Here is a 28000-nt window from a genome sequence, read left to right as displayed (position 1 = left end):
CTGTCAATATTTGGAGCAAGACTTGTGTGCATGCAGGCACACTTGAAAAAGTCCTGATCGTAATCTGCTCCTCCTGGCTACTAGCAGCTGTTAGTGGCTTAAGCGGCCCAGTGTTCTCTCCTCTTCAACTGATGATGCTCAGTTGCCCTCTGACTCTATACTCAGTGCTCATCAGATTGAAGGGGGGGTCTTTTATTTTGTAAACAGAATATCTGTTTACATATCTTGGGAATACCCTAAGTATCAAAAGCCTTCTCCTTGTCTGTGGGCGGGGACCTTTTGCTGCTTTCACAAAAAGGATGCAACCATGAAGTCTGCTATTAGAAGTGGTAAACTGGGGCATATAAGGAATTCTAGGAGGGAGAATAACAGATTTAGAAATGTCCCATGCATGCACTCTCAAATCTCCCCCTTCAGCATTACATGAATTTCTTGGCTTGAACAGGCCAAATTCTCTCCCCCTCTTTTTTCTTTTCCTGATTCTAAACTGCTCTAAACAAGTTGGGCCTCCCGGCGTCCTCAATCCTCATCAGCCCTAAGTGTATCAAAACCCCTCCTTGATCTGTGGGTGGCCTAATTCTGTTGCTCTTGTGATTGGCGTGAGCTACCCATTCTACTTTTAGGCATCGTTAATGATAATGATACTAAGATGCTACAAATAATATGAGAGAAGGCTTGAGACCTTTGGGTGATTTTTTTCCCTCTTTGTACCTGGAACAACTGATATGTATCCAACCATCCGACCAATGACATTCTGACAGAATGTCATTTCGATTTGTGGAAAACTGGGTGGGTGATTCCCACTGATTCCCCTTCCCATTGCATATCTCACCTTAACCCCCTCCACTATTCATGGTGTTCACTGATCCCTCCATGAACAAAATTTAGGGGGGCTCAGCATGCTGTGGCAGGATGGGGAAGTGGGAAAGTCATACCCTGCAAAGTCAGTGGCTGGTTGGATACACACAACTGGATCTACATCAGCGTTTATATGGTGGACAAGACCTTCCGGATTAGGATTTGTAGATGCTAAATCTCAGCTATCGAGGGCAAGTTGTTCTTGAGCCAGTTGGAGAGACTGGAGTGATACTAAAATTGCTGATGTAACCGGACCTGTTGCAATTGCAACTTAAATATGGCTAATGCCATACAGCAGTCTGGCTACTTTATCCTGTTCCAAGTGTGATAAGCAAAGGAAAGGACATTGCAGAGCACTGAGTTTATGCTGGAATCTTATAAAGGATCCACCCCCCCCCCACACACAAAAGATTGGTGCAACTCAAACACCTGCATAGCTTTAGTCCCCAGCCCCATCTTGCTGCTCTTTCTGGGGCTCCAGTATCCTAAATGTATACGTACACATACACGCACATACACACACACACACACACACACACACACGCACCGATGTGACAGGCAGGATGGAAAAGGCCACCAGAAGATCAGAGGACAACACAGAGAAGGCACTAGCTGAGAAAACCAGCTAAGAACAGCATCACAGGTAAAGTTGGTGGGGGATTTCAGCTCAGCTCTGACTCATTGCTGTCCTGCTTTTATAACCCACTTTGGATTCTGTTCTTAGAGGAAGGCAGGAAAGAAATATACTTAATAAATAAAATGGTGTTAGGGTTCTCAGGCAGCAAGCCCTTCTCATAGAATCACAGAATCATAGAGTTGGAAGGGGCCATACAGACCATCTAGTCCAACCCCCTGCCCAGTGCAGGATCAGCCTAAAGCATCTCTGACAAGTATTCATCCAGCGTCTTCTTGAAAACTGCCAATGAGGGGGAGCTCACCACCTCCCTAGGCAGCTGATTCCACTTTTGAACTACTGACCGTGAAAAAGTTTTTCCTAATATCCAGCCGGTACCTTTGTGCATGTAGTTTTAGCCCATTGCTTCGCGTCCTACCCTCTGCTGCCAACTGGAACAGCTCTTTGCCCTCCTCCAAATGACAGCCTTTCAAATATTTAAAGAGAGCAATCATGTCCCCCCTCAACCTCCTCCAAACTAAACATTCCCAAGGCCCTCAGCCTTTCCTCGTAGGGCTCAGTCTCCAGACCCCTGATCATTCTTGTTGCTCTCCTCTGCACCCTCTCGATTTTGTCCACATCCTTTTTGAAGTGAGGCCTCCAGAACTGCACACAATACTCCAGGTGTGGCCTGACCAAGGCAGTATAGAGAGGGGCTATGACCTCCTGCAATTTCGATGCTATGGCCCCTTTGATACAACCCAGGATTGAATTAGCCTTTTTTGCCACCGCATCACACTGACTGCTCATATTCAGTTTATAGTCCACTCTTACCCCAAGATCCCTTTCACATATACTACTGCCCAGAAGTGTATCCCCCATCCAGTATTTGTGCTTCCCATTTTTGTGGCCCAGATGTAATACTGTGCACTTGTCTTTTTTGAATTGCATCCTATTCACAGCTGCCCACTTCTCCAGAGTATTCAGGTCTTGTTGAATTTTAATTCTATCTTCTTGGGTGTTCGCCACTCCTCCCAATTTGGTATCATCAGCAAATTTAATGAGCAGCCCTTCCACTCCTTCATCCAGATCATTGATAAAAATATTGAAAAGTACTGGGCAGGGGCGGCGCAAGGGTTTGCCACGCTCACAGCCGGCTGGCCGGGCGCCCCTGCGCGCGCATGAGCGCGCGCGCGCACCGGCCTGCGTGATGACGTCATGCGTGATGTCATCATGGGAGCGCGCGCACCGCCGCCGGCCCGATTGCTGCGGCAGGCGGCCTCTGAGCTCTCCCGCTCGGTTGACTGCGCTGCCACAGATGGCCGGGGGCTTGTGCTGGCGGCGGCAGCAGCGCGGGGTGGGAGGGATAGGAGGCTGGTGCTTTGTGGCGCGCGCTCCTGCCCGCCGCACCTCCTCCAGCGCTCCCTCTGGCACCCCACGCCTGTGGCCACCACCTACCTGGCCTTAATAGGCGTGCCAGCCCTGGTACCGGGCCCAAAACCGAGCCCTGCGGCACCCCACTGGACACCTCCCTCCAATCTGATGAAACGCCGTTGACCACCACTCTTTGAGTGCGGTCCTCCAACCAGTTCCCTATCCACTGAACTGTCCTATAGTCCACTCCACAGTCTTCCAGTTTGCCCATCAGAATGTCATGGGGGACCTTATCAAAAGCTTTACTGAAATCCAGATAAATCACGTCAACAGAGTTCCCCCGATCCAGTAAGCTGATCACTCGATCAAAGAAGGAAACCAGGTTGGTCTGGCAAGATCTGTTAAGAACAAAACCATGCTGACTTCCCCAGATCACTGAGTGGTCCTTCAGATGCTTACAGATTGATCCCTTTAAAATCTGTTCTAATATCTTCCCAGCAACAGAAGTCAGACTGACCGGCCTGTAGTTTCCCAGGTCATCCTTCCTCCCTTTCTTAAAGATTGGGATAACATTCGCTCTTCTCCAATCTTGTGGCACATCCCTAGTCCTCCAGGAGGCCTTGAAGATGATGGACAGGGGTTCTGCAAGTTCTCTGGAAAGTTCTTTCAGCACTCTTGGGTGCACTCCATCCAGCCCAGAGGATTTGTATTCATCCAGTGCAGCCAGATGCCTCTCCACAACCTCTCTGTCAATGTCAATTAGCCACTCAGGTGTCCTGCCACATTTTCTACTATCTCTAGATGTGCCTGAGTTCTTCAGGGAGAAAACAGAGGCAAAAAAGTCATTAAGCCTGTCTGCTTTTTCTCTGTCCTGCATCAGAGTTTCTCCATCTACTCCCAACAGCGGTCCAATTGCCTCTTTTACCTTGCATTTGCTTCTCACATATCTGTAGAAGTTTTTCTTATTGTAGCGAGCCCTCCTGGCCAGACCCAGCTTGTACTGAGCTTTTGCCTCTCTGATGGCTGATCTGCAGTACCTAGTAATCCTCATATACTCCTCTTTAGAGGTCTGTCCTTCTCTCCATTTCCTGAACATTTCCTTTTTCTCCCTTAGCTTATTCTGGAGCTCTCTGTGCATCCACATTGGTTTCTTGGAGCCCTTACCATGTTTCCGTCTTGCTGGGATAGTGAGGGCTTGAGCTTGCAACAGCTCGTGTTTGAGAAGGGCCCACCCTTCACTCGCTCCTTTTCCTTCCAGCACACTCCCCACGGAATGACTGTCATCAAGCCTCTGAGTTCATCGAAGTTGGCCCTATGAAAATCTAACCTACGAGTCTAGCTATGAACTTCCTTGGCTCCCCACAGCAACTGGAATTCAAGAAGGACATGGTCACTTCCCCCTAAGGTCCCCACCACCTTCATCTCATCTACCAATTCTTCCCTGTTGGTTAATATCAAGTCTAGTATGGCCGAGCCCCTTGTAGCTTCCTCCACCTTTTGAAAAAGGAAGTTATTGGCCAGGCAGGTCAGGAAATTGTGTGATTCATGACGCTTTGCTGAGCCTGTCTCCCAGCACACATCGGAAAAGTTGAAGTCACCCATAATTACAAGGTCCTGATGTCTGGATACTCTGCCAATCTGTTCAAAGAGGGCAGCATCCATTTCTTCTCGCTGGTCAGGTGGTCTGTAGCAGACTCCAACAATAATACCCTTTGTCCTTCCTCCCCTTATTTCTACCCATATACTTTCCACCGGGCTGTCCGCCCCATTCTCCATAACTTCTTGACAATCAAGCCCTCTCCTCACATACAACGCCACTCCACCTCCTCTTCTACACTTCCGGTTTTTCTTGAACAACTCATACCCATCCACTAGCACATTCCAGTCATGGGAATCATCCCACCAAGTCTCAGTAATTCCTACTATATCGTAGCCCTCTGTTTGCAATAGAAGCTCAAGCTCTTCTTTCTTATTGCCCATACTTTGGGCATTGGTATATAAACACTTGTAGCCTTGTACCTTTGTTTGACCTTTCCTACCCAGGTGGGTCCCCACTGTGTTCACTTCATCATTGAAGTCGCCATGTCGATCGTCCCCTGCCCCTTGCGGCATCAGTTTAAAGCTCTCCTGATGAAGTTCTCCAGGTTCGTTCCAAACATTTTCTTCCCTGCCCTTGAGAGGTGAAGCCCATCATGTGCTAGAAGGCCTTCTCTAAGAAAACCTATCCCATGGTCCCAAAACCCAAAGCGCTCCTGCCGGCACCACCATCTCAGCCAGCGATTCACCTCAAGTATGGTCCGCTCCCTGCGTGCTCCTCTTCCTGTGACTGGAAGGATAGAAGAGAATACCACCTGAGCCCCCAATGTCTTCAACTGCCTTCCAAGGGCTTCATAATCCTTTTTAATTCTTGCAACAGTATTCAAAGCCATGTCATTTGTTCCCACATGAATCAGCACAAACGGGTACTTAACAGCAGGCTTGATGAGTTTTGGCAGCCGGTCGGTAATATCCTGAACTCTGGCTCCCGGCAAGCAACACGTCTCTCGGAATAGGGGATCTGGCTCAGAGACATGGCGTTCCATACCCCTGAGCAAGGAGTCCCCAACGACTACCACCTTCCGTTTTTTTCCACTTCCATGTGGCCCCATGTCTTCTGCACTCCCTCTTCCAGATCTTTGCGGTTCTCCTTCCACTGTCACCTCTGTCACCATCTCTAGCACTTCAAAGCGATTCTTGAGCTCAAGTGGACCAGAGCATCTTCTTCGTTGACGCCTTCGGGTTTGTACTGTAGATTTGAGAGGAGGCTCAGAAGGGAGATCGACTCTTTCTCCTCCTCCTTGACTTTCTTCTTCTTGGCTGTGCGGAGCCCCCAGGCTGTTGTCAATAAAATCCTCTCCCTCCTTGATCTCCTGAAGGGTGGTGATCCTCTCCTCCAAGCTCTGAACCTTTTCTTCCAAAACTCTGACCAGCTTACACTTCTGGCAAGTGAACTCTGTCTTCTCTTCTGGGAGGAAGAGGGACTTGACAACTATGAGGCCTTTTGGTAACTTGCTTTTTTAGAAAAACCAAAGCCAATGTACACTAGCTAGCAAGTCTTTCTTTAGTACTTCTGCTGAAAAGGAAATCTTTGTGAGGCAATCAGAAGTCTTTAGAAACCATGTAACAATAGATTCAAGGTGGGGTTTTTTCTTTCCTTTCCCTGGGTCTTCTGAAAGCAGACATTAGGGATTGCTATTAACAACCTCTGCAAAACCCTGTTAATGAAGAATTCCAGACTGTTTCAGCTGCGCCCTTTGTAGATGGGCTTTGGATCATCCACAGGCTATTCAGTATTTTGGCAGTGAACTGTCAACACTACCCACCAGAAGTAACAGCTCTGCTCATTTCTGCCCAGGCAGAGGGAGTGCTGATGAATGAACTCTGATCGTTAAGGTCAGTCTCTCATTCATGCCAGCCTATCAGAAGTGGAGGTGACTTTGCACAAACAGTTATTTTGTGATAAAAATCCCTTAACAGCCCCTGGTGGCTTGATTTCCACATGGTAAGTCCAGATTCATCAAAAGATGGTGAGAATAAAACTGGGTAGGAGAGACGCTTGACTATAGTATTGGGGAAGGGCTTTAATAACCCCCCCCCTTTTACAGCCAAATAAATTGCTCAGTTTTTTTCCTTTTATTGGTCATTGTGCAAGAAGGGGTGAGGTGATACAGGGTTTTGTTGTGGGCAGAGAGTCCCTTCCAAAGAGGTTTCCAGTACCCCCTGTCCTGCCCCCTTCAGTCCCGGAGCAGGCAAGGGCCTTGGCCACCACTCTGGTGCAAGGGGTCTGAAGGGCTCTGTCCTCTCTCCCTACACTGCCCCCCTGGCAGCTTCCACTTGTGTCAGGGCACGTTCTGCCATAAGACTGAATACAAGGCATGATGGACCAGACAGAATGAACAAAAATAATAATTTATTATTCCAGTGTTGTAACAATTGGCTAAATAAAAAGAAGACTTAATGCAGGGTACATTATAAACACACAGCAAAATTCTCACGGAAAGATTAAAGATTAAAATCCTAACTCTACGTCAATATCTGGTCTCTTTTAGGTTAATCTCCCCCCCCCTCTCCAGGACAAGGCATCACCTCCTGCAGACAGTATCCTCTCTTCTGCCTAGCTTAGGGTTCCCAGCCTCCAGGTGAGCCTAGAGGTCTCTTGGAATTATAACTGATCTCCAGAACACAGAGCACAGTTCCCCGGGAGAAAGTCACTGCTTTGAAGAGTGGACTCTAAGGCATTGCATGGCCGCTGAGCTGCTTCCCCTTCCCATACTCTGTCTTCCCTGGGCATCATCCCCAATATCTCTGGGAATTTCCCAAGCCAGAGATGGTAACTCTCTACTGCTACTGGCTTGCCTTTTCCCTCCAATAGCACCAGGCTCATTTCTGGGCTTGGAGAGTATTTGGGAAATGTTAGCTCAGAAGGAAAATTTGCAATGAGCCTGGAAACCTGAGTGGAAAGGAAAGGCTGTCTTGAGGCCTACAGGCTGTTCTACTCCTCAGCCTTAGGATCATGATAGTTCATGATTTGGCTGCAAAGAGGAAACCAGTTAGTAAACACTGCCCCCACCCCACTTCCCATAGAAAATGAAATGGACTAATTAAGGGCTAATTCAGGAATGCTGCAGCCCCTGAAGTGAACAAGAAGCAACTATGCAAACTGGCAGAAGTTAAGAAACGGAAACTGCTTTAAAATAGAGCTGCAAGGAAAAAAAATAAGACCCGTGAGAACCTTTACTGAGCAGCATACTTCTGAGCAAACCTACAGCAGGATCTTGCCCATGTGTTATTTCCACAAAAATTGCTGGATTTTTACTGGGAAACAGAATGGCCTATCAAGTGCTGTGTGGAAACACTGTCTTAGTACAACTTTCAATTGACTGTAATGTCTCAGCAGTCCTAAAGGGTGCAAGTGTGGAAATAAGCCCAGGCATTAATAGAATTCCCCCTGTAGCTATACAGAAGGGGAAGAAAGGAGCCCCACAAAACCTCTTCCCTATCAGACAGGACGCTAAAATATGAAGGGGTGCCTAACAGCTGACCAGTCACCTAGATGCTCAGATTCACGGCAAACTAGCCTTCTGAAGCTGTCTGTCATTCATGACGTAGCCTTCAGTTTTGCACTTCAGAGCTCCATCTCCCCCTTGAAGGTCTGCGATAGAATGAAGAACTTTGCAGAGAGTATAAGGCAAATGAGGAGGGTCAGCCAGGACCTAATTCTCACCAGCCTGTCCAGGAAAACAGCAGAGCTTTTTCTCTGCAGAATCAAGCTTGGACCTTTCTCTTTTCAAGTGAAAGTCTTGCCAGGACAGAACATGGAATCTCACCAGGGTCTCATATCCACACACTGCCGATGCATTGTGTGTGTGTGTGTGTCTCCTCCTTCCTTCTCCATTATACTCCCCGCCTTCTGTCTCATAAAATTCCACAGGTTCTTTCCATCTTCTTTCTCATTAAGGTTTTTAAAAATTGTTTTTCTGCATTGGATAGTACATATAACAGCAAACCAATCCCATGTAACTCTATCTTACCCGGCTTCAGCAGAGAGAGCATAAACCACAAGCAGAATCCCAAGACTAGCAGTATGGAGAGGAAATATTGCCTGGATCCTCCGCAGTGCCATCACTTCTGGATGCAGCAGTAGATAGCCAGTGGATCTGCCTCACCTGCCAGGGAGGGAGAGAAAAGGGAAAGGTCATGACAAAAGAGAATAGTTTGCTCAGCACTGATGCTGACGCTTTAAATGTACAGCCGAAGGCCAGCTGGCTTTTATCTTTGGAAGAAGTGCCTAAAGTACTTGATGGGGCTCTATCGGAGGGGTGGGAGCATAAGCATGGTCCAGAACACCAGGTCAGCCTCACATAATGAGGAAGCCTGGATCAAAGCCAGGCCTAGGTCAGCAGTGCAGGTTTCCATGGGTGAGCCACATGACTGGCCTCCTTGACTACAGTGTGCTTCCATGCCCTTTTTTGTAGACTGGCCTAGAAACGAATGCTGTCTTCTTAAGCCATCTCAGTGACTTCTCAGGTGGCATTATTAGGTTGACATCAGAAAGCACTAGTGCTCCTTTTGAAGGAAGACACATCTCGCCTGTAATATTTAAAAGGTCTGACATCTTGCTGTGTCATGTTTTCTTCTGATTTCCCGCCACCCCATAGCACCTTGGACTCTCCAGGGCAAAGCCTTTATCGAGATCATGCCTTTGAGACCATCCATACAAGAATGCTGAGTCACTGTGACTCTCAGCCAGGCCACATGCCATGCACCCTAGGCAATCATTTTCCTTTCCTTTGCAAGATTTCCAGAAGCCCGGAAAGCTGACAAACCACCAGTGCTGGCCCGTTCCTACTTATCACTGCCCTCTGTGTCAGTGTATGCCACAGAAGAATCAATATAAGCTTCCTCATGATGGTGACTACTAGAAAAGAAGAAGCAGGGCCAAAATGGGCCAGCTCAGAATGGGGAGATGTACTACTGCTTCATGTGGGAAAAGGCAGACTCGTGGAAGACAACTGAGATCCATTCCCCCAGCTGCTTTTGGATTAGGTCTGATATTTCACCCATCTTTTTTTGTTCCACCTCCTCTACCTTGTTTTACTTTTTGCGGGTGGAAGCCCAATACCCTCTGCTCAGTCAAGCAAGGGCGGGGTCTCAAACAGTTCATTTTTGGCTGTTGGGCTGTTCCCCTAAGTGGCACAATAGTACTTCCTGCCTGATACAGAACAAGCAAAATCTTTGCTTTTTCCCCAAGGCACTGGAAATATTCTGAACTTCTAGAGGGGTGTGTGTGTGCGTGCGTGCCTGTGTAACTTCTGCCCCATTCTTCCATCTACCTATAATCAACTGCAAGCATTCCAAGCATCAGGTTCCTGCCCAGTAAGTGAAACAGTGTTAGCAAGCAGCACTGCTACAGTAAGAGAGTCCTCCCCAAATCAATGAGCCAAAAATATAATTGAAAAAATGTTGTGCCCAGAAATGGCAATCAGGAATGCTGCTGTTTGGTGCAGTCATGGATTAAGAGTTCTTGAGGGACAGTGTGCCTGTCAGGCACAATTCTGCTAAGTAACTTCCCTCCCTTCCCTTATTCTTTGCCCCCCTTGAAGTGGAAACTTTAAGACAGTCTGGAAGATAAGAAGCTGAAAGCAAGACTGCAGCCGCAGACATCATGGCTGCCCGAAAAAGAGCCAGAACGGGTTGGTTTGGGTCTGAAAACCAGAGGAAATGCCATCTGGGTTAGTTACTGTTCTAAGATTAATGCATGTGCTTGCCTTGAGTTTTGGTTAGTTATTACCTAAATTAACATCTCTAATAATTAGTTGTTTAGGTGTTGCCAAATATCAGCGAATACTTCTGGAGGTTTGGCCTGGGACACTGATACCTCTCTTTATACGAGATCAACTGAGGGCTGATTCACATAATATCCACATGGCAGATATCTGGTTACCACAAGAACTTTATGTCAGACATGTGCTTGTAGTTTCATGCTAGCTCAGGCCCTCTCTAGATGTTATTTTTTTGCACAGGCATGCACTTGTCACACAGCAGCTGCAGAGAACTGCTTCTTTTTTTCAAAAAAGGGAAAAACCAAACAGGCTCAGAACCATGGGAGTAGGAAGGGCTCCTGCCTCCGCCCCCCCCCCTAGTTTTCTCATGTGGAAACTATGTGTGTGGGGAGTTATTTTGTTGCTTCACATGGAGAATCTGTTCACATGGAGGAGGAAGAGGAAGGAGAATCAAGGAGGAATAGAAGAAGGAGAGGACTCAGAGACTTACTCCTCTTATCCGGATGTGAAGAAACAAGATGGATAGAAGAGTGATTCTTGCAGGGGACTTCTGCCGAAGATATAGAAACTGTATATGAACTTATGGGGAGGGGTTGGGCAATGGGTATATATGTACGGGAATAAGGATGTTTCGAAGGAAATGCACAAAAATATACAATAAAAAAAAAAAGAGAGAATCTGTTCACATGGATCACAAAAATAGATGAAATAACTCCTCCTGCATGGTTTTCATGCAAGAAAACTGCATGGGGGGGGTAGGAACCCTTCCTACCCCCACTGCATTGTTTTGAACCTTGTTGGGCTCTCCTTCTTTAAATGAAGCAGTTCCTACAGCTGCTGTGTGTCTGCAGGAAGCACACTAAAGTGAGTGTATGCCTGTGCAGAAAAGTAACACCGGAACCAGGCTCTTGATTTCTGGGCACATAAGAGCCTGGTTCAGATGGGGTGAGCAAAAAGAAGGGGCTTTGGCTCTCCCTCCACCCACTGTCATTTTCCTCACCTGAAATAGTTCCAGGTAGCCACTATTTTCTCTATTGGAGAAACTTGCATCAGTATGTGTAAGTTTTCCCTACAAGTAAATGGCAGTTCTCTAGGAAAATGGTGTGTGTGGTGCTAGGGAAGGTGTTGAAGTCCTTTCTCATACACTGACCACAGTCTCAATCTGAATTGAGCCCACACACAAATGAGAATTAAGTTCCCAGCTGGAAACTCCCAGAAAACATTTGTTCAAAGCCCACATGGGTGGGAGCCGTTAGGAATATATGGACTTTGCAATATGTGAGTTGGTGCAGAGGGCCAGCCTATGGACAGCGCCCAATTTTCTGTCTTCAGGACAGCCCAGAAAAAAATCAGAAAAACTTCTCTCTGTATTAGCATTCTGAAAAGATTATTAAATACTTTCTTTCTTTCTTTCTTTCTTTCTTTCTTTCTTTCTTTCTTTCTTTCTTTCTTTCTTTTTCTTTCTTTCTTTCTTTCTTTCTTTCTTTCTTTCTTTCTTTCTTTCTTTCTTTCTTTCTTTCTTTCTTTCTTTCTTTCTAAGGCATTCTGCTGATCCGGGCTTTCCAACGGCTCATTTTTGTGATTTTTGTATTCTGTGTTTTTGTCTATTGTTTTAATGTTTTCTTTGCATTAAATGAATCTTGATTTTTTAAAATCTAAACCATTAGGAATTAGCTTGGAAAAGTGATAAAGAAGTATTTTAAATAAATTAATTAAATTAATAAATAATGCTCAGTTATATTTCCATCATCGTGTTATTTCAGAGATAGCTTTTTAGGACACTTTCTTTTGCTGATGCACTTGGGTGTGGCCTTATAAATCTGTGGTCATATAAAAATACAGATATTTAGCTCTCACTAACCACACAGTTCTCTAGCTGGCATGCTTAACAAACCTAGCCCAAGGTTTCTGAAGCTGCCCTAAACTACCCTGGCATAATCTAGAAGGGCAAGGGCAGGAAACATTTAATTGGGAGGATGCTTCCCTACATAAACTTTGAGGAGAAAGAAGTTTTTGCAAGGAGAATCTGTGCTATTTCAACAATCCTATAGGAAATCATGCCTCTTGGCTAGAAGGAGGTGTACTAGAACCTCTCTCTCATTCCCAGTTTTGTGTCTGAGATTGAGACATTCTGCCAGATGTTATTATTTATTTATAGTCCACCTTTCTCACTGAGACAGATTACAAAGTGCAGATTACAACAGCTAGAATTCATGGAGCAAACTACAATAATGAACAACGGACAGGACATTCAGGGGAAAAGATACAACAGGGATTGGTAGAAATATTTTAAACAAGCATAAAGCTGAGCACAAAGAGGAAATCTATCTGAAATAAAGCTTAACTAACTTCTATGGCATGTTCAGCAGCATGTAAAGTTGCTAGTAGGTGCATATCTACATCAGCAGACAGTAACCAACAGTGTAGCATTTAGTCCCTGTCTCTACCAAGGTGTTTTTCTATTTCTTATGACACAGTCCTATAATCTGGGTAGAAAACCCTCCTGAATAATTCAGTTTTGCATAGCTTGTAGAAAGCCAGGAGAGTGGGTACTTTTGGGCCTCCTCAGGCAGGCCATTCCATAAGGTGGGGGCCACCACAGAGAAAGCACGAGTGTGGGCAGCTATTGATTTTGCTCAGCTGCAGAGAGGTATCTACAGAATCAAAAAGCGTCCAGTAGCACCTTTAAGACTAACCAACTTTATTGTAGCATAAGCTTTCGAGAATCACAGTTCTCTTCGTCAGATCTGACAAAGAGAACTGTGATTCTCAAAAGCTTATGCTACAATAAAGTTGGTTAGTCTTAAAGGTGCTACTGGACTCTTTTTGATTTTGCTACTACAGTCTAACACGGCTAACTCCTCTGTATCTGCAGAAGGCCCTGACCAGGGCCGATTCCAGATGACTAACCTTAAGGCGCTTCATGCCGCCCTCTTCCGGATCGCGACGGGGAAAATGCGAAATATCGTGTTTCCTCGCGCGAGTTTTGCACGTCATCGTGCAAAACTCACGCGAGGAAACGCGATATTTCGCATTTTCCCCGTCACGATCCGGAAGAGGGCGGCATGAAGCGCCTTAAGGTTAGTCATCTGGAATCGGCCCTGATGAACGAACCTGCCATGGCGGAACATAGGGGGAGAGGCAGGTATTGCTTTAACAGGGACAGATACCACAAGGACAAATGATTTTAAAAACTGCTGTGATGGTGTTTTACATCCCCACCTCCACGTTTCTGTCTTCTTTTTCTCCACATGCCCTCTCCAAGTTAATTTTTTGTGAAGGCACAGTTCAGCACACACTTGTAAGAAGGTATTTTATACCAATCTTACCATGTCTTGTAAGTTGTAACCACACTAAAATGACAGAAAAAGATTTTCTCAGCAGCTTTTACTTGCATTTGGAATTTGCTTTTGAGAACCAGGCATACAGTTTTTATATAGGGCAGCATCAGTTACTGAGGGAAATGGGCCACTTGTTAAGGAAGGCAATTTTGGAAATTCAGGCTTACAAAGAAGCTGTGATAGCCTCAAACATGAACGACTTAACAAACCAGAGAACACATTTTTATTCTTCCACAACATGATGAAACAGTTTCTCTCTGCCCTTGTGCCCCAAATCCTGCCTCCTTCACTTTTCCCACAAGCCTCAACTTTCCCTTCTCTTGTTTGTTGTCCTCTAAATGAACCACAAATGTGAGAATCCCCTCCCCTTGGCCTCATACATGATTTGGCTCTCTGAAGTCTCATACTTCAGGGGGATTCCCATCAGAAAGGAGCTCTCAGGATCCAAGTCTTTTGAAGTATGGCTGTAAAGCAAAACGCTGGATCAGACCCTAGAGGGAGGGTTTTGCCATCCTCCATTCTTTCTTTCTCATGTAATTGTGAGAAATGAAATTTGAAGGATATGTATACATGCTGAATGTACATGCTGAGTTTTAGTATTCAAGGTAATTAAAAGTTCAAGCATTAGCATGTCAGACCTCCTGGGAGACCTAGCTTTGAAACCCCATTTTGCCATTGAAACTTGTTGGGTGACTTTGGGCCAGTCACTCTTTCTCATCCTAACTAACTTCATACAGTTGTTGAAGGATAAAATGGAAGAAGGGAGAATGATGTTGAAAGCTGCTTTGAGTCCCCATCAGGGATAAAAGCAGGGCAAACATATCCAAATAAATAATATCTTAAGTGACTCAGAAAGCAATTTGGGGTATGAGGTCACCAGCCCATTACTGATACTGTAATTTAAATATTTGTTATGTTGCCTTTCAATGATTCTCAAGGTGTCTTATACCATCACTCAAAACATTTTTCAGCATTGGAGTCATGGTTAATGTTGAATTGCCACAGGTTCTTAGAATGAGTGGTGAAGCTGAAGCAGATTACATGCTTCTTCACCATAGTGTCAGATAGGTATCTGTGTTGGTGGGGTTGCCAGCTCCAGACCAGGAAATTCCTGGCTTTTGAGAGTCAAACTCCCAATCTGAAGAAGGGAGCTTTGACTTTTGAAAGCTTATTCCCTGAAAATCTTGTTGGTCTCTAAAGTACCACTGGACTCAAAATCTGCTGTTTACCACAGGAGTTAACAGACTCATTGTTCTTTTGAATAACAACATTTGATTTATATACCGCCCTTCAGGACAACTGAACACGCTCTCAGAGTGGTTTACAAAGTGTGTTATTATTATCCTAACAACAATCACACTGTGAGGTGGGTGGGGCTGAGAGTGCTCCCAAGCTGGCTTCAAGTGGAGGAGTGGGGAATCAAACCCAGTTCTTCAGATTAGAGTCCTGCCGCTCCTAACCACTACCTCAAACTGGCTCTCATAAACTTGGTAGAAGGCCTTAGACAAGCCTCTGTTGCAATACAAAGATAATAATAGTGATATCTTTTACAGAGTTGTTGTAAATGTTGCAGTGAGATAATGTGGACAGTCCTGCTTAGGGTTGCCAGTCTCTAGTGGGGTCTGGAGATCTTCCAAAATTACAACTGATCTCTGGACCACAGAGAACAGATCCCCTGGAGAAAATGACTGCTTTGGAGGATAAACTGTATGGCATTATACCCTGCTGAGCTCCCTCCCCTCTATAAACCCCAGCCTTTCCAGTCTCTACCCCCCAAATGTCCAGGAATTTCCCAGTCAGGAGTTGGCAACACTAGTCCTGCTGGATCAGACTAAAGACCTGCCTGGTCCAGGATGTCATTTACACAGTGGCAAAAGAGATACCTCCAGGAAGTCCACAAGCAGGATACAAAAACAATAACCCTCCAGTGTTGTTCTCCATCCTTTTGCAAGTGGTATTGAGAGGTAAACCCACAGTAGTTGATAGACCTATCCTCCATGAATCTGCCTAACCCTCGTTTAAACCCCTCTAAGTTGTCCATACTACTACTACTAATAATGCACATCTATTTAGGACTTTTGAAAGCATTCAAGGCACTTTACACCTCAGTCACTGTTCTCACCCCAAAGCTTGCCTCCTATTCTTCCAAAACTGTGAGCTTCAGATCTTTAAAAAGTTATTTTCTCTGTTTATTTGCAGCATCTTAAATTGAAACTTCAGCTTTCCTTTTCTGGGAAGAAAGAAAGAAAAGGGGCAGGGGTCCAGAGAAAAGAATGGGGAAAGGGAAAAAAAGGAATAGTTCCCATTTCCATGATCATGAAAGATTTGTAGGGTTCTGTCAGGAGTCTGGATTTCGCTTTGTTGTTTTTATGGCAGAAAATAACCTCTGTGCCAGTATCAACTTTTCTCATGAAAAGTGGTGGTCCAAGGAAAAGTAGATCCTAGAGTAGGCTAGATCATGCTATGTCTCTCTGTGTGTGTTACATCCTGGAATATAAACATTTCCTAAAGCACAGCGGCTATGAGCCTCAGGATGGAGGGCAAGAGAAGATGCTACTTTTAAGCACAACACTCTCTACCAAGAGCTCTTGTTCATGCCATCATTGCTCCATGTGCTTCAGTGCACAAATAACTACGTTAAAATAACAAATCCAAACCCAGCCAGCACCACCACCACCAGTAAATCCATTAGAAACTATTAAAAGCCCAGGAAACTATTCGAAATTATTAAAAGCCCATTTACCATTATCTAAAACTAAGAAGATTCCGTGCTGGGCAAACAGATGAAAGGAGAACATTCCCCAGCACGTTATAGTAATCAAACCCTGATACGATCAGGATTTGGAAAGCTGTGGCAGGTCGTGATCTTCCGAGTAGAGCGGATTTGGTCCAGGGGGAGAGATGCACAGAGGCTCTGGCTTATGCTGTCCCTCCCTGCAATAGGAAAGCAATATCAGTCTGCCTCCTTGCAGGGAACAAAGAAACACTTTGCATCTACTAACTGGCAGGCAGGCAGAGCTTGAAGAAAACAGGCAGGTACCCAGGCCTTGCACCCCCGCCCCACACCACTATGGTAAGCACACTGTCTGCCACACAGACAGACTGGCAAAAGAAGTAAAGGAAAAGACTAAGAGACTCAGCAATGCATGCCCACTAAATCCAGCTGGGTGCAAAAAGGTAGCGATGAGGAATCCTCTCTATGCAAAAGAGAATTGCTGATTCAGGACCAGAGATCTCTCAGAGTCTGTCATTCCATGTACAAATGCTAAGCAGCAGTACCTTCATTCCTAATACAAATCAGCCCCTGTTGCCGTTAGCCCTGGCTAAAAGGAAAAAGACAGGTTTGTGTGTTTGTTAAAAAGGAGGGAAGACGTTTGTTTTTCAAACAGAACGGGAGTGTGCAGGTGATGGACGTGAAACCCTGCTCCACCCTCCACTTCTTGATGTGTTGCTTTCAGCATTTCCCCCAGCTCGGCAGTCTTGAGCCTGAGCTAAGAGGGAAAATGCTGAATGCACCCAAATACAGCAAGAGGGAAAGGAAGAGGCAGAGTTTAGCTCCCCTCGCATGTCCTCAGGGGTAGATTGGGATGTTAAATGACCGCTCCACTCAGCCCCAGGCTGCAGCCATGATGACATGGGCAGGCTCACCTTTGCCCCACACCTGTTGTCATCATTGCTGTAGCCCAGGTATGAGTGGAATGGATCCTGCATTGCTGCCGATACCACAGGAGACACTTGCCTCTGCTTGCTCCTGGATGCCACCTGTCTTCCCAGTAGCGGCCTACTGGGAAATTTCCTGGTAAGTTAAAGGGTTGGTCCATCCTTGTGAGGGCTCTCCAGTTTTCTTAAAAACAGTCCTCCCCCCCTCCTTGCACTTGAAGGTCCCCAGGAAAAGGGGACACCTCATTCCTGTGCCAGTTCACGGCGACTGGTATGCATTGTGCAAATGAGACTATGAATTATCTATGGAATTGGATTTTTTTCTGTGTAGGGTGTACAATCTTTACTAAGTTCATCCCAGTTGGATAGTGGGTAGGGAGTTATGGGTAGACAACTCGACTGGTTTTCTAATACAACTAATTTACTTCCCATATTTTTTTTAAAAGTTTACGTTTACAGAATGACATATGAACCTCACTCCAAATCCATTTTTTTTGCACACTCCTAATGATACTACCCTCCAGCCCGATTGCTTCCTGTATGTGTGTTCATCAAAGTACAATGAGAGGTTAAGGGCTCTGTCTGTGTGCTCTGGGATAACACTGAACTCTACTTCCACAAGTACCTCTGTGGATGCAGTTGGTGACACAGGCAATCTCTGTCTGTGTCTCCTGACTGACTTCAGTCTCCCACTTTGAAGGAGTATTTTGTGCCTGGTTTGGGATTCATAGATGGAACAGACACCTGTCCAGCTTTTCTTTTTCTCACAGACTTTGTTTTGTTTTAGCCTTTGGACAAAGGCTAAAACAAGAAAGAGCCAGATGCTGCAGAAGGAGCATCACTGTGCCCTCTCAGTCTTGGACATTTGCCCATGGATTTGAGATGTGGCTGATGACTGAGCAGTCCTTGCTTTCCCCTTGCTTGGCCCCAAACAACCCAAGATCTGTTCCATGCTTGCAAGAACTCAAGAGCATCCAGCAGTCACTGATATATTTCACCTTCTGAGTTAAAGTCACCCAAGAACAGAAATGGAAACGGATCAGAATTACACGTCTTCTTTTCACCTTGCATCCAGCTCGGAAAAGTCTGTCTAAAGGTAACTCAGAAATCATAGTCTTAAATCTTACCACACCACTCAACTACCCTACCCTACATGTACATCATCCAGGACACATGACCCCCAAACAAACAGCAAATGTATTTTGGGCTCCCAAAGGGAGCCGTTTCTTTAGTGATATCATTTGAAGTGTTATTTCCATCAACCCAAACTAATCCAAGTCAGCATGCTCTTCTGTTGAAGGTGAAGGTGTTGGTTTCCAACCAAGCCAGTGGACTTCTAGGGCAAGCAAACACTCCATCCCAGCACTACAACTGCTGATGGACTGACTCACAACCCTTGCCACTGCAGACAAACAGCTCTGACTCACAACCAGCCCATTCATCACAATGCTGCAGACTCAACAGTCACGTGAAAGCCTCCCGGCCAGTATTGTAAACATAACCTGGCCCGGCCCCTTGGGCTTTCATCCCCTTCTCCTATGATTCCAATTTTCCACTTCCTAGGGAAGAGTTTGACTAACAAAAAGAGCATGTCTTGAACTTGTCTTGGAAGTTTGTTGCTGAAATAGCCAAATGGACCATTCAACAGGGCCTGAAGATGGGCAACGCTCTGTCCTTAGAAGCCCACCCCCCAATAGCAAGACCAAGTAGTAGGATTGCCCGTCACACTAAGGGCCCTGAGTGCATTCCAAGAGCTAGGCAGCTGGCTTTTCTGTAAGGCTACAGGGGAAAAGAGAGAAATTCCCCCCTGACTCAGACCAGCCTTCCCAACCTGCTTTTGGAGCAATATCTTTTCTCTTTCAACATCCCCCACATGCCTAGTGAAATGTTCTTCACAACAGGTAGACCAGTGATGTGTCCCACCAACATCTGTTAATGCCCAAGATCAAGGATCTAGCCAAGAGGCAAAATCCCTGAGGGAGGCTGCGGCAACTCAGGAGGCGTACTTAACAGCTGGCTTATTTACTACACTGTCTCCGTCTGTGTGTATAATTATGCTGGGATCCGGTCTGTACATTGAGCTACTTGTTGTAAACATTTGGCAGGAATACACCCACAGCGAGAATGGGATGGGCTTTCTTTCTGGAGAGACAGCAAAATTGAGGGGGAAGAGAATCACTGGGGGGGGGTAGACTGAAAGCGAGAGAATGGCTGGGAAGAAAAAGAGCTGTGTCTGTTGGAGAATGCCTGAGCAGGAAGGTGGTGGGCAAAAGAGAGAAGTCTCTTTATTCTCTCTGGAGGTTTTTGTTATTTCTTTTTAAAGAGAGGGCCCAATGGAGACCAAGGGGGAGATAAAGAAAGGCAGGAGAGAGAGCAGCTTCAGGGGAGAAATGCCTCAGCAGAAGGAAGGCAGAGATTGCTGAATGCAGCAAGAGCCGCTAGCACGGAGAGGTGGAACATGCTGGCTCCTCTTCAGCAGCTGAGGCACAGCCTGGGCTGGGAGGGCAGACAGCCCAGCACCTGTCCATGATCCCCGGAGGTGGTCATCTGCTTTCTATCTACATCCCTCTGGATGGGGAGGGAATGATCAGATCTAGAGGGAAAGCCCCACACCAGGAATGGTGAGATACACACAGGCCATTTGACAGTGTCCTCAGACGGAGAGGAGAGAGTACTTTACAAACAGCAAAGGCGCAAAGCTGTAAGACACACATACACACCCCTCCTCTCCCACCCGCAGGCCTACATTTTATTCTCAGTGGCAAATGGCTTTCTTCCCTCACGTTAAATCCCCCCCTTCCTTTCCTTTGCTTCTCCTCTCTGTGTTTCCAACAGGCCCGGTATGGTCTGAATACGGCCATTTCAAGCCAGCTCACCCCAGCGGTGGCTAGATATCTTGTTTGCTCAGCGCCCACTGGGAAGGCTTCCATCTTCTCTGAAGCCTCCCAAGGGACATGCACCTGCAGACATATCCCTGTACTTGCGGCTCCCTTGCCATCAGATTGCTAGACAGCCTGCTGAATTCCTATTCCCTTGCGAAATCTCAGGCGCTGTCCATGGTAGAAAACCAGGGCGCGCGATGGGATCTGCAGGTTCTGCTGCTGGCGTGGGAGACTTCCCAAGTTCACATTTACGGATGCAGAAAGCCTCCAGCCAAGCCTCGGAGCCAGCAGATTCTGGTAAATTCACTGTTGAAAACAACCTCACGAATTCAAAACCAGTCATGGAAACGGGGTAGACGCTTGGTGGGCATTCGACTAGAAAATCATTTTCCCTGGAACCTTTTCCAGAGGAGGGGTGGGGGGCACAGCTGAGCTCCAGCCTTCCAAGCCCAAAGAGGGTTACTCTGGGCACCAGTGCGAGGCAGCGCTCGGGATGCTCTGGGCGGTTGCCACTACTCTGCATGGGTAACAGTTCTGGTTCTTGATTCTTCACTCCACTGATTCACCAAAGCTAGATGTAAGTGCAGATGTAGTGAGGGAAGGTCTCCACTTGCAGCCCTGTGGCACCCTCCTTTGGCCATTCAAGCACACCTCAGTCGAGAGCGCACAGCTCTACAGCCCCCCCCCCCCATATCTCTACACCAGCTTCCAGAAGACAAGACGCCTCCCTCCTTATCGTATCCAGTACTGCCTGCATCCTTTGCACATATCCACAGATGTGCTCCTTCAGATTCTCCTCTGTATCTCAGCCCTGTTTCCTCTCCACTAGCCACTCACATGTGTTCACTCAGAAGCAGATTCGGATGGGGGAGTGCCACTTATGCTATCCAGCCCCACCCCATCTGAGAACAAAAAGGAGGATGACCCACCAAGTTTTCAGCCCCAAGGGCTACGTCTCCCTTCCTAAACTTAGTTGCCCAAATCACAAGCCAAGGCAGGCCCCTCTTGAGTCTCCCTGGCTTCAGGCATGAGGGCCGTTAAAAAATTCCACGGGGGGCACCTTGCTCTGTGGCGTCAGCCACCCAGCCCCTTCTCCCGCCCATGCTGGGTGAGCCGATTGCCCACATCAGCCAGTCGCCTCCCCCTTCTGTGCAGCTCAGCCCTTGCAGGCCGGGAGAAAACTCAGGGCGGTGGGAATGGGAAGAACAGCTCGACCCTCCCCGCCCCCCCCCCCACACCCGTCGCTGCTGCAACAAATTAATCACCGGCGGTGGCCAACGGTGTCCAGCTGGGGAGGGGAGCGAAGAGCCCCGCGAGGCTACAGGGAGCCTCTCCCCCCTCCGAAGTCGCCCCTCGGAGCCCAGGACGCCCCGCTGGCCGCCGCCTCTTCGATCAACAGCGACTGGAACGCCGCAAAGTCCACATCCGCGGCGCTCGATCAACGGGGAAGGAAAGAGCGGCAAGGCGCTCCCGCGCCATTCCCCGCCAAGGACACCCCCGATCTCTCTCGCCCAGCCCTGCTGTGCTACAGAAGCAGCATCGACGGAGACACACGTGTCGGTGTTCATGCACAAGACCCATCGAGCCACGCCCTGCCTTCCCTCCGAGCAGAAGGCGGGCGGGGCGGGGGAAGCCTTGGCACGCGTGCCCGAGCCCTCCCAAGCCGCGGGTCTCCCTTTCAGACGAGGCTCTTCCGTCTGCGGAGCCCTCCGCGCAACTTTGCCGGGCACCTGCCGCTTGCGCTGCGCAAGGGAGCGGGGCCGGCGAGCGCGCAGCCAGGCGTCTGCCTTTGTGCTCTTCGTTGCCCTGGGCGCCGCCAGCGGCTCCCCGGGCAGCTCACGGACACCTGCCGGGCGAGAAGGAGCCCTCCGCCGGGGGGGGGGGGGGTCCACGGGGACGAGAAGAGGAAGAGGCTCCGGACCTCGCCCCCTCCCGGCTTACCTCCTGCAGAGATGCTGCCAGACAAAAGCTGCGAGGAGGCTGCGCTGCGCTGCGCCCGCCGCCAGACAGGCTGGTTCCCCCCGGGCGCGCTTCCCTCCCTGGCGGGCTGGCTGGCCGGCCGGCCTTCGGGGTCTGGGGCGAACCCGGCGGCTGCGCCCCGGCTCACGTCCCAGCTGCCCTGTCGCTCTGCCTGCGAGAGGGCCGGGGAGCAGCTGCCTGCCTTCTCGGCTCGCCCTTCCCAGACTGGCAGCGTGAAGGCGAAGCGAGGCAGCCGCCTCCTCTGCCCCTCCCGCACGCGGGAGGAGGGCTTAGCAGCCCCGTCCTCCTCCGGAGCAGCCCGGGAGGCGCCGCGCCAACCCGCCGCGCACCATCTACCGGCCACGAGCCAAGCCGGCCGGCTGTGCCCCTCCCCCCACGGCTTCGGCCCCAGAGCCCGAGGGCGGCGGCTGGCCGGAGCGGAGGCAGAGCGCGGGACCTACCCGGAGTCCTTGAGAAGGCAGCAGCGGGCAGGGGGCTGTGCGCCAGCGACCTGTTGGAATGACGTCCATCACGACGTCCATATGTCGACCTGTTGAGCTTCTGACTCTTCAGAGACAACCCCCCCACACACACACACAAAGATGATGATCCCCAATGAAGAAGGTGCCACTCTGGGAGCCTCGGCCCTAAAAGGCGTGGCTGGCATCACCTGTCAAGCTGAACAGAAATCCAAAGAAAAATGCAGGGCAGGGACATCGGCAGGCGGAGGGGGGCTGTGGAGGGAAAGAAAGACTTAGAGGATGGACTGAGAACCCTTTGTAGGACCAGACTGGTATTGACTGAGTGCTGCACAACCTTACCCAAGCCACAGCAAGAGCAGGTTAGAGGATGGAAAGGTGGGTCTGGAAGCAGGTGCCCAGAGGCAGGCAATGAAGGAACCCACAAGAACAGCCAGGGGGCTTCTAAGCCAGTCAGAAGGGGTGGCTCTGCAGAACAGCAAATTTGAGTCCATAAGTTCGGTGAATAAATGCAAGGGCACCCCGAAGAAGAGGAAATGGGGCCTAAATCTTGTAAGTGAAAAAATAATCAAAATGCAACTTCCGCCCTATTTAAAGACCTGAAGCACCCAGGTTCAATCCCCAGCATCATTAAAAGGGTTTGACAATCATTGCCTTGTGTGTTCAGAGCTTTCACAACATCACATATTCTGGGCACAATCTATCTAGGCTCAAGAAGTGGGTGCTCAGCATCAAAAGGCAGCTGACTGGGTGTTAGTTACCTTGATACTGTTAGGTGCCAGCATTTTTATGACAAAAAATCTGCTGTCATCAAAGTGAAATGGGGGTGGGGTGGGGTTATGTGCAAGTATTAAAAGCAAAAATTTGCACTAGAAATGTGGAAAGTTTATGATGAGCCCTGGCTGGGTTCAAAGGCCAGCAGAAGTGCAAGCACAAGAATAAATTTTATTTAAAGAAGCCCCTCTGAAGGTGCCGTTCACTGCTAAGGTTTGTTGGGGCACCCATGCTGACACTCCCTGGAATGGAAACTCCAGTCAACTGCAAGGAAACAGTTTCCCCCTGGCAGATGGAAGGCACAGGAAAAGCCTGATGATATCTGTATTGGTCCCCAAGACACAACCATGCAGATGCAGGTCAAGGGGATGGGTCAAGCTTTCCCCGAAGCCTGAAGAATGATGTTATGGTCATTGAGTCTGAGCTGGCAATCCCTTAGAGGCAGAACAGCAGTGGATGCCATCCATGTTGCATGCAAGTTTCCACTGGATGGCCCCCTGGGGCTACCACATGCCACAAGAAACAAAGGAGGGCTTTGTGGCATGTACCACATCGAGTACTCTTTTGATTTTGTTGTACACAGATGTGAATTCTTGTTTCTTCCTTTGCAGATTACACCCTCCTGGGCTTCAAGGGCAGAGTGTGGAAGTTTTCCATGCAGAATGCCAAGAATTTCCGCAGTCATTTGCTCGAAGGTGCACTTTGCTGGATCTAGTTGTGGAGGGAAACAAAGTGAGCAGTCATTCTCCCCCTCCTCCAAAAAAACCCTTTCTTAGGTACATTCTTTGAAAATAAAAATCTCAGTGGTCACAAAATGGACCTCTTTTGGCAGCAACATCCAACATCTTCCTCTAGCTCTGCAGGGCAGAAACAAGCATTTGTTGGGGGGGATGTCAAGGATATTTTTAAAATGTGAATAATCTTGCTAAGATTTGGCTTCATATTCTCCTAATAGTAGCTGATCAAGGTAAAGGGTTGAGCTGCTAGCTGTCTCCCAAACTTGCTGTTTATGTGCAGAGTACTTTTTTTCCATATGGGGGCAGAAACATACCCTTCCCCTTGTAGCTTGAGTGATGTTAATCAGAAGCAGCTTTACCACTACATTCTGCAGAATCTGTGCAATGGCAGGATAACTGAGAGCTCCCCAACTCAATCAGGTGCAAGCTTAGAACTGGTCACTATCTCTCCCACTACCTATCTGGTCCTACCTCAACATTAATTGTTGGCCACCAGAGTTCTCTGCTCTTTTTGGCTCCCAACAGCCCCTAGAAGCAGGAAGAGGTTGGTGGCAGGCAGATTTCTTTTGCCTCGCTATGCCCTGGTCTTCCCAAAATCCTGACTGATATGTTTGGCCTTAGCTTTCTCTCCCAAGTGCTCTGGGCTACCTTCTCTTCACTGCCTGTGCTAGACTGTGGGAAACAGGGCAGGCAGGAAGAGGGAAAGAGAAAGAAACATCTGGGTGGGGGCTTTTGCATGACTCATTAAGACCCTCTCTTAATGGATCCGTCCTAGGATCAGAAACCGCCAGACTTCTTGACTTTACTGAGCTCTCTAAAATGTTCAAGTTCAAACAAAGGTTTGTACAAAGTCAATATGTGCATTTGCAAGTTCCAGACTGGAAATGTCATTTTTTAAAAAAAAGCTAACTCATATATGTGTAAGCAGTAGAGCAATAAATGGTTAAGTATCACGAATTCACTTGGCAAAGCCCTTGTCTGGGTCCCACAGGGCCTTCTCCGTGGTAGCCCAGCAATTACAGAAGAGGGGAGGCTGACTTGAGTCCCATCCTGTTGGGACCTCAGTAAAAAAGCACAGACATCTCACTTGATACAGCAGGAGGCTCTTGTCTTTTCGTCATTGGCACCTTTTTAGACAGGTCCCAAATATGGCACTCAATGTGAACTTGTTTTCACTCGTTTTTCTTAATTAAGCTGCACTCCAAAATTAATTAACACATCATTTTAAAAATAACTTGTCAGAACATTCACACTTATGTACTGAAAAAAAAATTGGGTCAGAAGAAGCTTGGACTTCAGTAGAGCACAGCAGAGACCCTTAACTCTTGTCTCCCACAAGTCCTTCAAAGGGATGCTTCAGAGGGCTTGTAACAGGGGAGGGGGGGACTCAGAAGTCTAGCCACTTTCCTTTGGCACAATCACTCTTGTGGCTCCCTGTGGTGGGGGCAGGTTTTTTCTGTGAGGAGGGTAAGATGGATGAGGAAGCCCTTCCTACTCTGATTAGCTATAGTCAGGCTAAGCTAAGTGAACAAGTTGTTTACAGCTGATTCAAAAGTAAAAGCCATAAACACTGTCCATGTGATACCTTGTGTAGGAGCAACACAATAAGACATAACAGTGTGCAAGCTAGCTTTCCAGTTTCTGAGAACTCTTCATCAGGTCCAGTACTACAAAAGAAAAAAAGAGAGGGAATGCAGATTTTAAACCAATTCTTCGTGGTGGCAAGACCATGGAGGATTTTCTGACAGGAAAAGAAGATTCAGATTTTGGGTTGCTGCAGACCAGGGACCATAAAAGCAACAAATAATAAAACAAACTTCACAGCAACAGTGCCCCCCTCCAACTCTCTAATCTCTCTTAACCAGCAATACTGAGTCTCTTTTTGGAAGGTAGTTGCTTGGAAGCTAGGTGAACCCATGACTTCTCCACACTTTCTGCTGCTAGAGATCCTTATTCTCTTCCTTCAGCTTCTCTCTGTCCCATCAAGAGGCCTCTGGTCAAGGCTAAACCATTTCTCTACTTGTGCTAAATGCTCCTTATAGCATAGCATTCTGGTTGGTCCAGAAACCGTTGCCTAGTTTAGACTATCCATGGACCAACCAGAATGCTATGCTATAAGGAGCATTTAGCACAAGTAGAGAAGTGGTTTAGCTTTGACCAGAGGCCTCCTGATGGGACAGAGAGAAGCTGAAGGAAGAGAATTAAAATGATACTTCTTGCATGCCATTGCATGTCAAAACCAGCATGGTGTAGTGGTGAGAGTGCTGGACTAGGATCTGGGAGAACCACATTCAGATCCACAGTCCATGGATCTTGCTTGGTAACCTTGGCCAGTTACTTTGTCACACAGCCTAATCTAATCTACTTCACAGGGCTGTTGTGAGGATAAAATGAATGAGGAGAGAACAATGTCAGCATAAACGGGTTCCCAGTGAGTGGGAACTGGGGTCTAAATATCTAAATAAATATATTCTAGTTCTCTGTAGCCTTTCTTGTTTACTTGTGGAATATGGCCATGTGAGTCTGCTCTGATATTTGTTTTAGTGGTTTCTTATGTCTTCCTTGGTCCAACGTTTTTGTTGAGTTTGGCTCTTCTGGCTGAAGCAACTACTATAGGAAGGGGATTTTGTGAAACCAGCCAAAATCAGAGCTTCCTGTCATGGCAGCCACCATCCATTCTGGCAAAAGCCGACACACCCTCAGCCTCACCCCCACCTGACCTATGGAAGTTTCAAGAACAGTATGGGTATGATGTACTGAATAGGAAAACACACACACCAATTGTCCAAAGAGGTCATTTTTCATCCAAGTAAGTAGAGAAAATCATCCAGCCAATGAAGAAGCCAATGACTTTTGGCATCCAGGTGTTTTATGGTGACACTTTTAATAAAGATACAGCGACAGAGGCTGGCTTTTTAAAAAGGCAGGAGGAGGCTGAGAGTAGCAGAAATCAGTGGCCATTTTTGAATGAGACTCTTTGTGAGCAGGAAGGCCCTTCTCTGGCCAGGAAAGCAAAAACAGAGTTTGTTCCAAGACCAAGTCTCATTTTTCTCTCAGCACATCTATTAGAGTCATAGAGCTTTTAGGGAAAATCCAGCAAAAAGAAATGAGGGAAGAGTGTTGGAGTTTGGATGGATGGGTAGGAGGGAGAGTCACACTTAGGCATGCTTTCCAGCATGACCTTGTTGAGTTCTGTCCCATTTCTTTCTCTTTTGATTCCAAGCCTCTGTCTGCTCCCTGTTAGAACCCTGGAAGACTTCATTTCTCTGTGGCCACTGATAGGGAGACCTCTGGTTCATAGGAAACTGTTTTCCCCACCTCAAAGCTACCTCAGCTCAGGCCTTGTGTCCCCCTCCCACCTTCACATACATACACACACATGCACACTGCTGTGATTCTGTTTTGCCTCTGTATCGGGATGAATTGTCAAAGCCAGCTGCTGCCTAGGGCTTCATTAGTCAATCTCCATGGCAACACATCTACAGTCTAACTCTGAAAGACCCCCGTCTCTCTGTGGCTAGGAATCCATTGCCTGACTCTGCCCACATTCAGAGGCCTATATGTTCCGGGCTAACAAGTCAGCAAGAACTAGCACACCTTGCTTCCAGACAATCAAAACTGATAGAAACCTGATTTTGCTTATCAGCACACACCAAAATGGGGAAGGGGAGGAGATCTTTTTGTGGTATTCCTCCAGACCACCTCAATTGTAAGTCTGGCTGGGTGAGCATAGGATACTAGGTGATCTCACATCAATGCCTTTGAGAACCATACTTGTTCAGTGCCCTTTCAAAGGCTATGTGATGTGAAGGCCTGTAGGGGGCTTCCGGAAGAACCATTTCATGCCTCCCTGTAGTTCTTAAAGCATCCAAACATATGTTCAATTCCTCCCGTCTAGGACTGTTGTATAAATAAAATAGTGAAATATTTAATGTTCAGTTCTGCAATTAGTGCGGCTAATGGAGGAGATTTAAGTGGTAGTCACACAGTGAGTAAGTGGT

At 47.4% G+C, this 28000-nt stretch overlaps 1 protein-coding gene across 1 annotated transcript in view; it reads right to left on the bottom strand.

Annotated features, from left to right (window-relative positions):
* GABRA3 (gamma-aminobutyric acid type A receptor subunit alpha3) overlaps nucleotides 1-8507 on the bottom strand; it is a 47086-nt gene extending 38579 nt beyond the window's left edge. Inside the window, exon 1 of the mRNA XM_054996246.1 lies at nucleotides 8416-8507. Within this exon, the coding sequence (XP_054852221.1) occupies nucleotides 8416-8507 (92 nt within the window). The remainder of the gene's footprint in view (nucleotides 1-8415) is intronic.
* Nucleotides 8508-28000: the final 19493 nt, after the last annotated feature.

Source organism: Eublepharis macularius, chromosome 13, assembly GCF_028583425.1.
Source record: "Eublepharis macularius isolate TG4126 chromosome 13, MPM_Emac_v1.0, whole genome shotgun sequence".
In the NCBI taxonomy this organism is placed as follows: Eukaryota; Metazoa; Chordata; class Lepidosauria; order Squamata; family Eublepharidae; genus Eublepharis; species Eublepharis macularius.
Note: the sequence above shows the minus strand (reverse complement) of the source record. Positions and strands in the feature narration are given on the sequence as shown.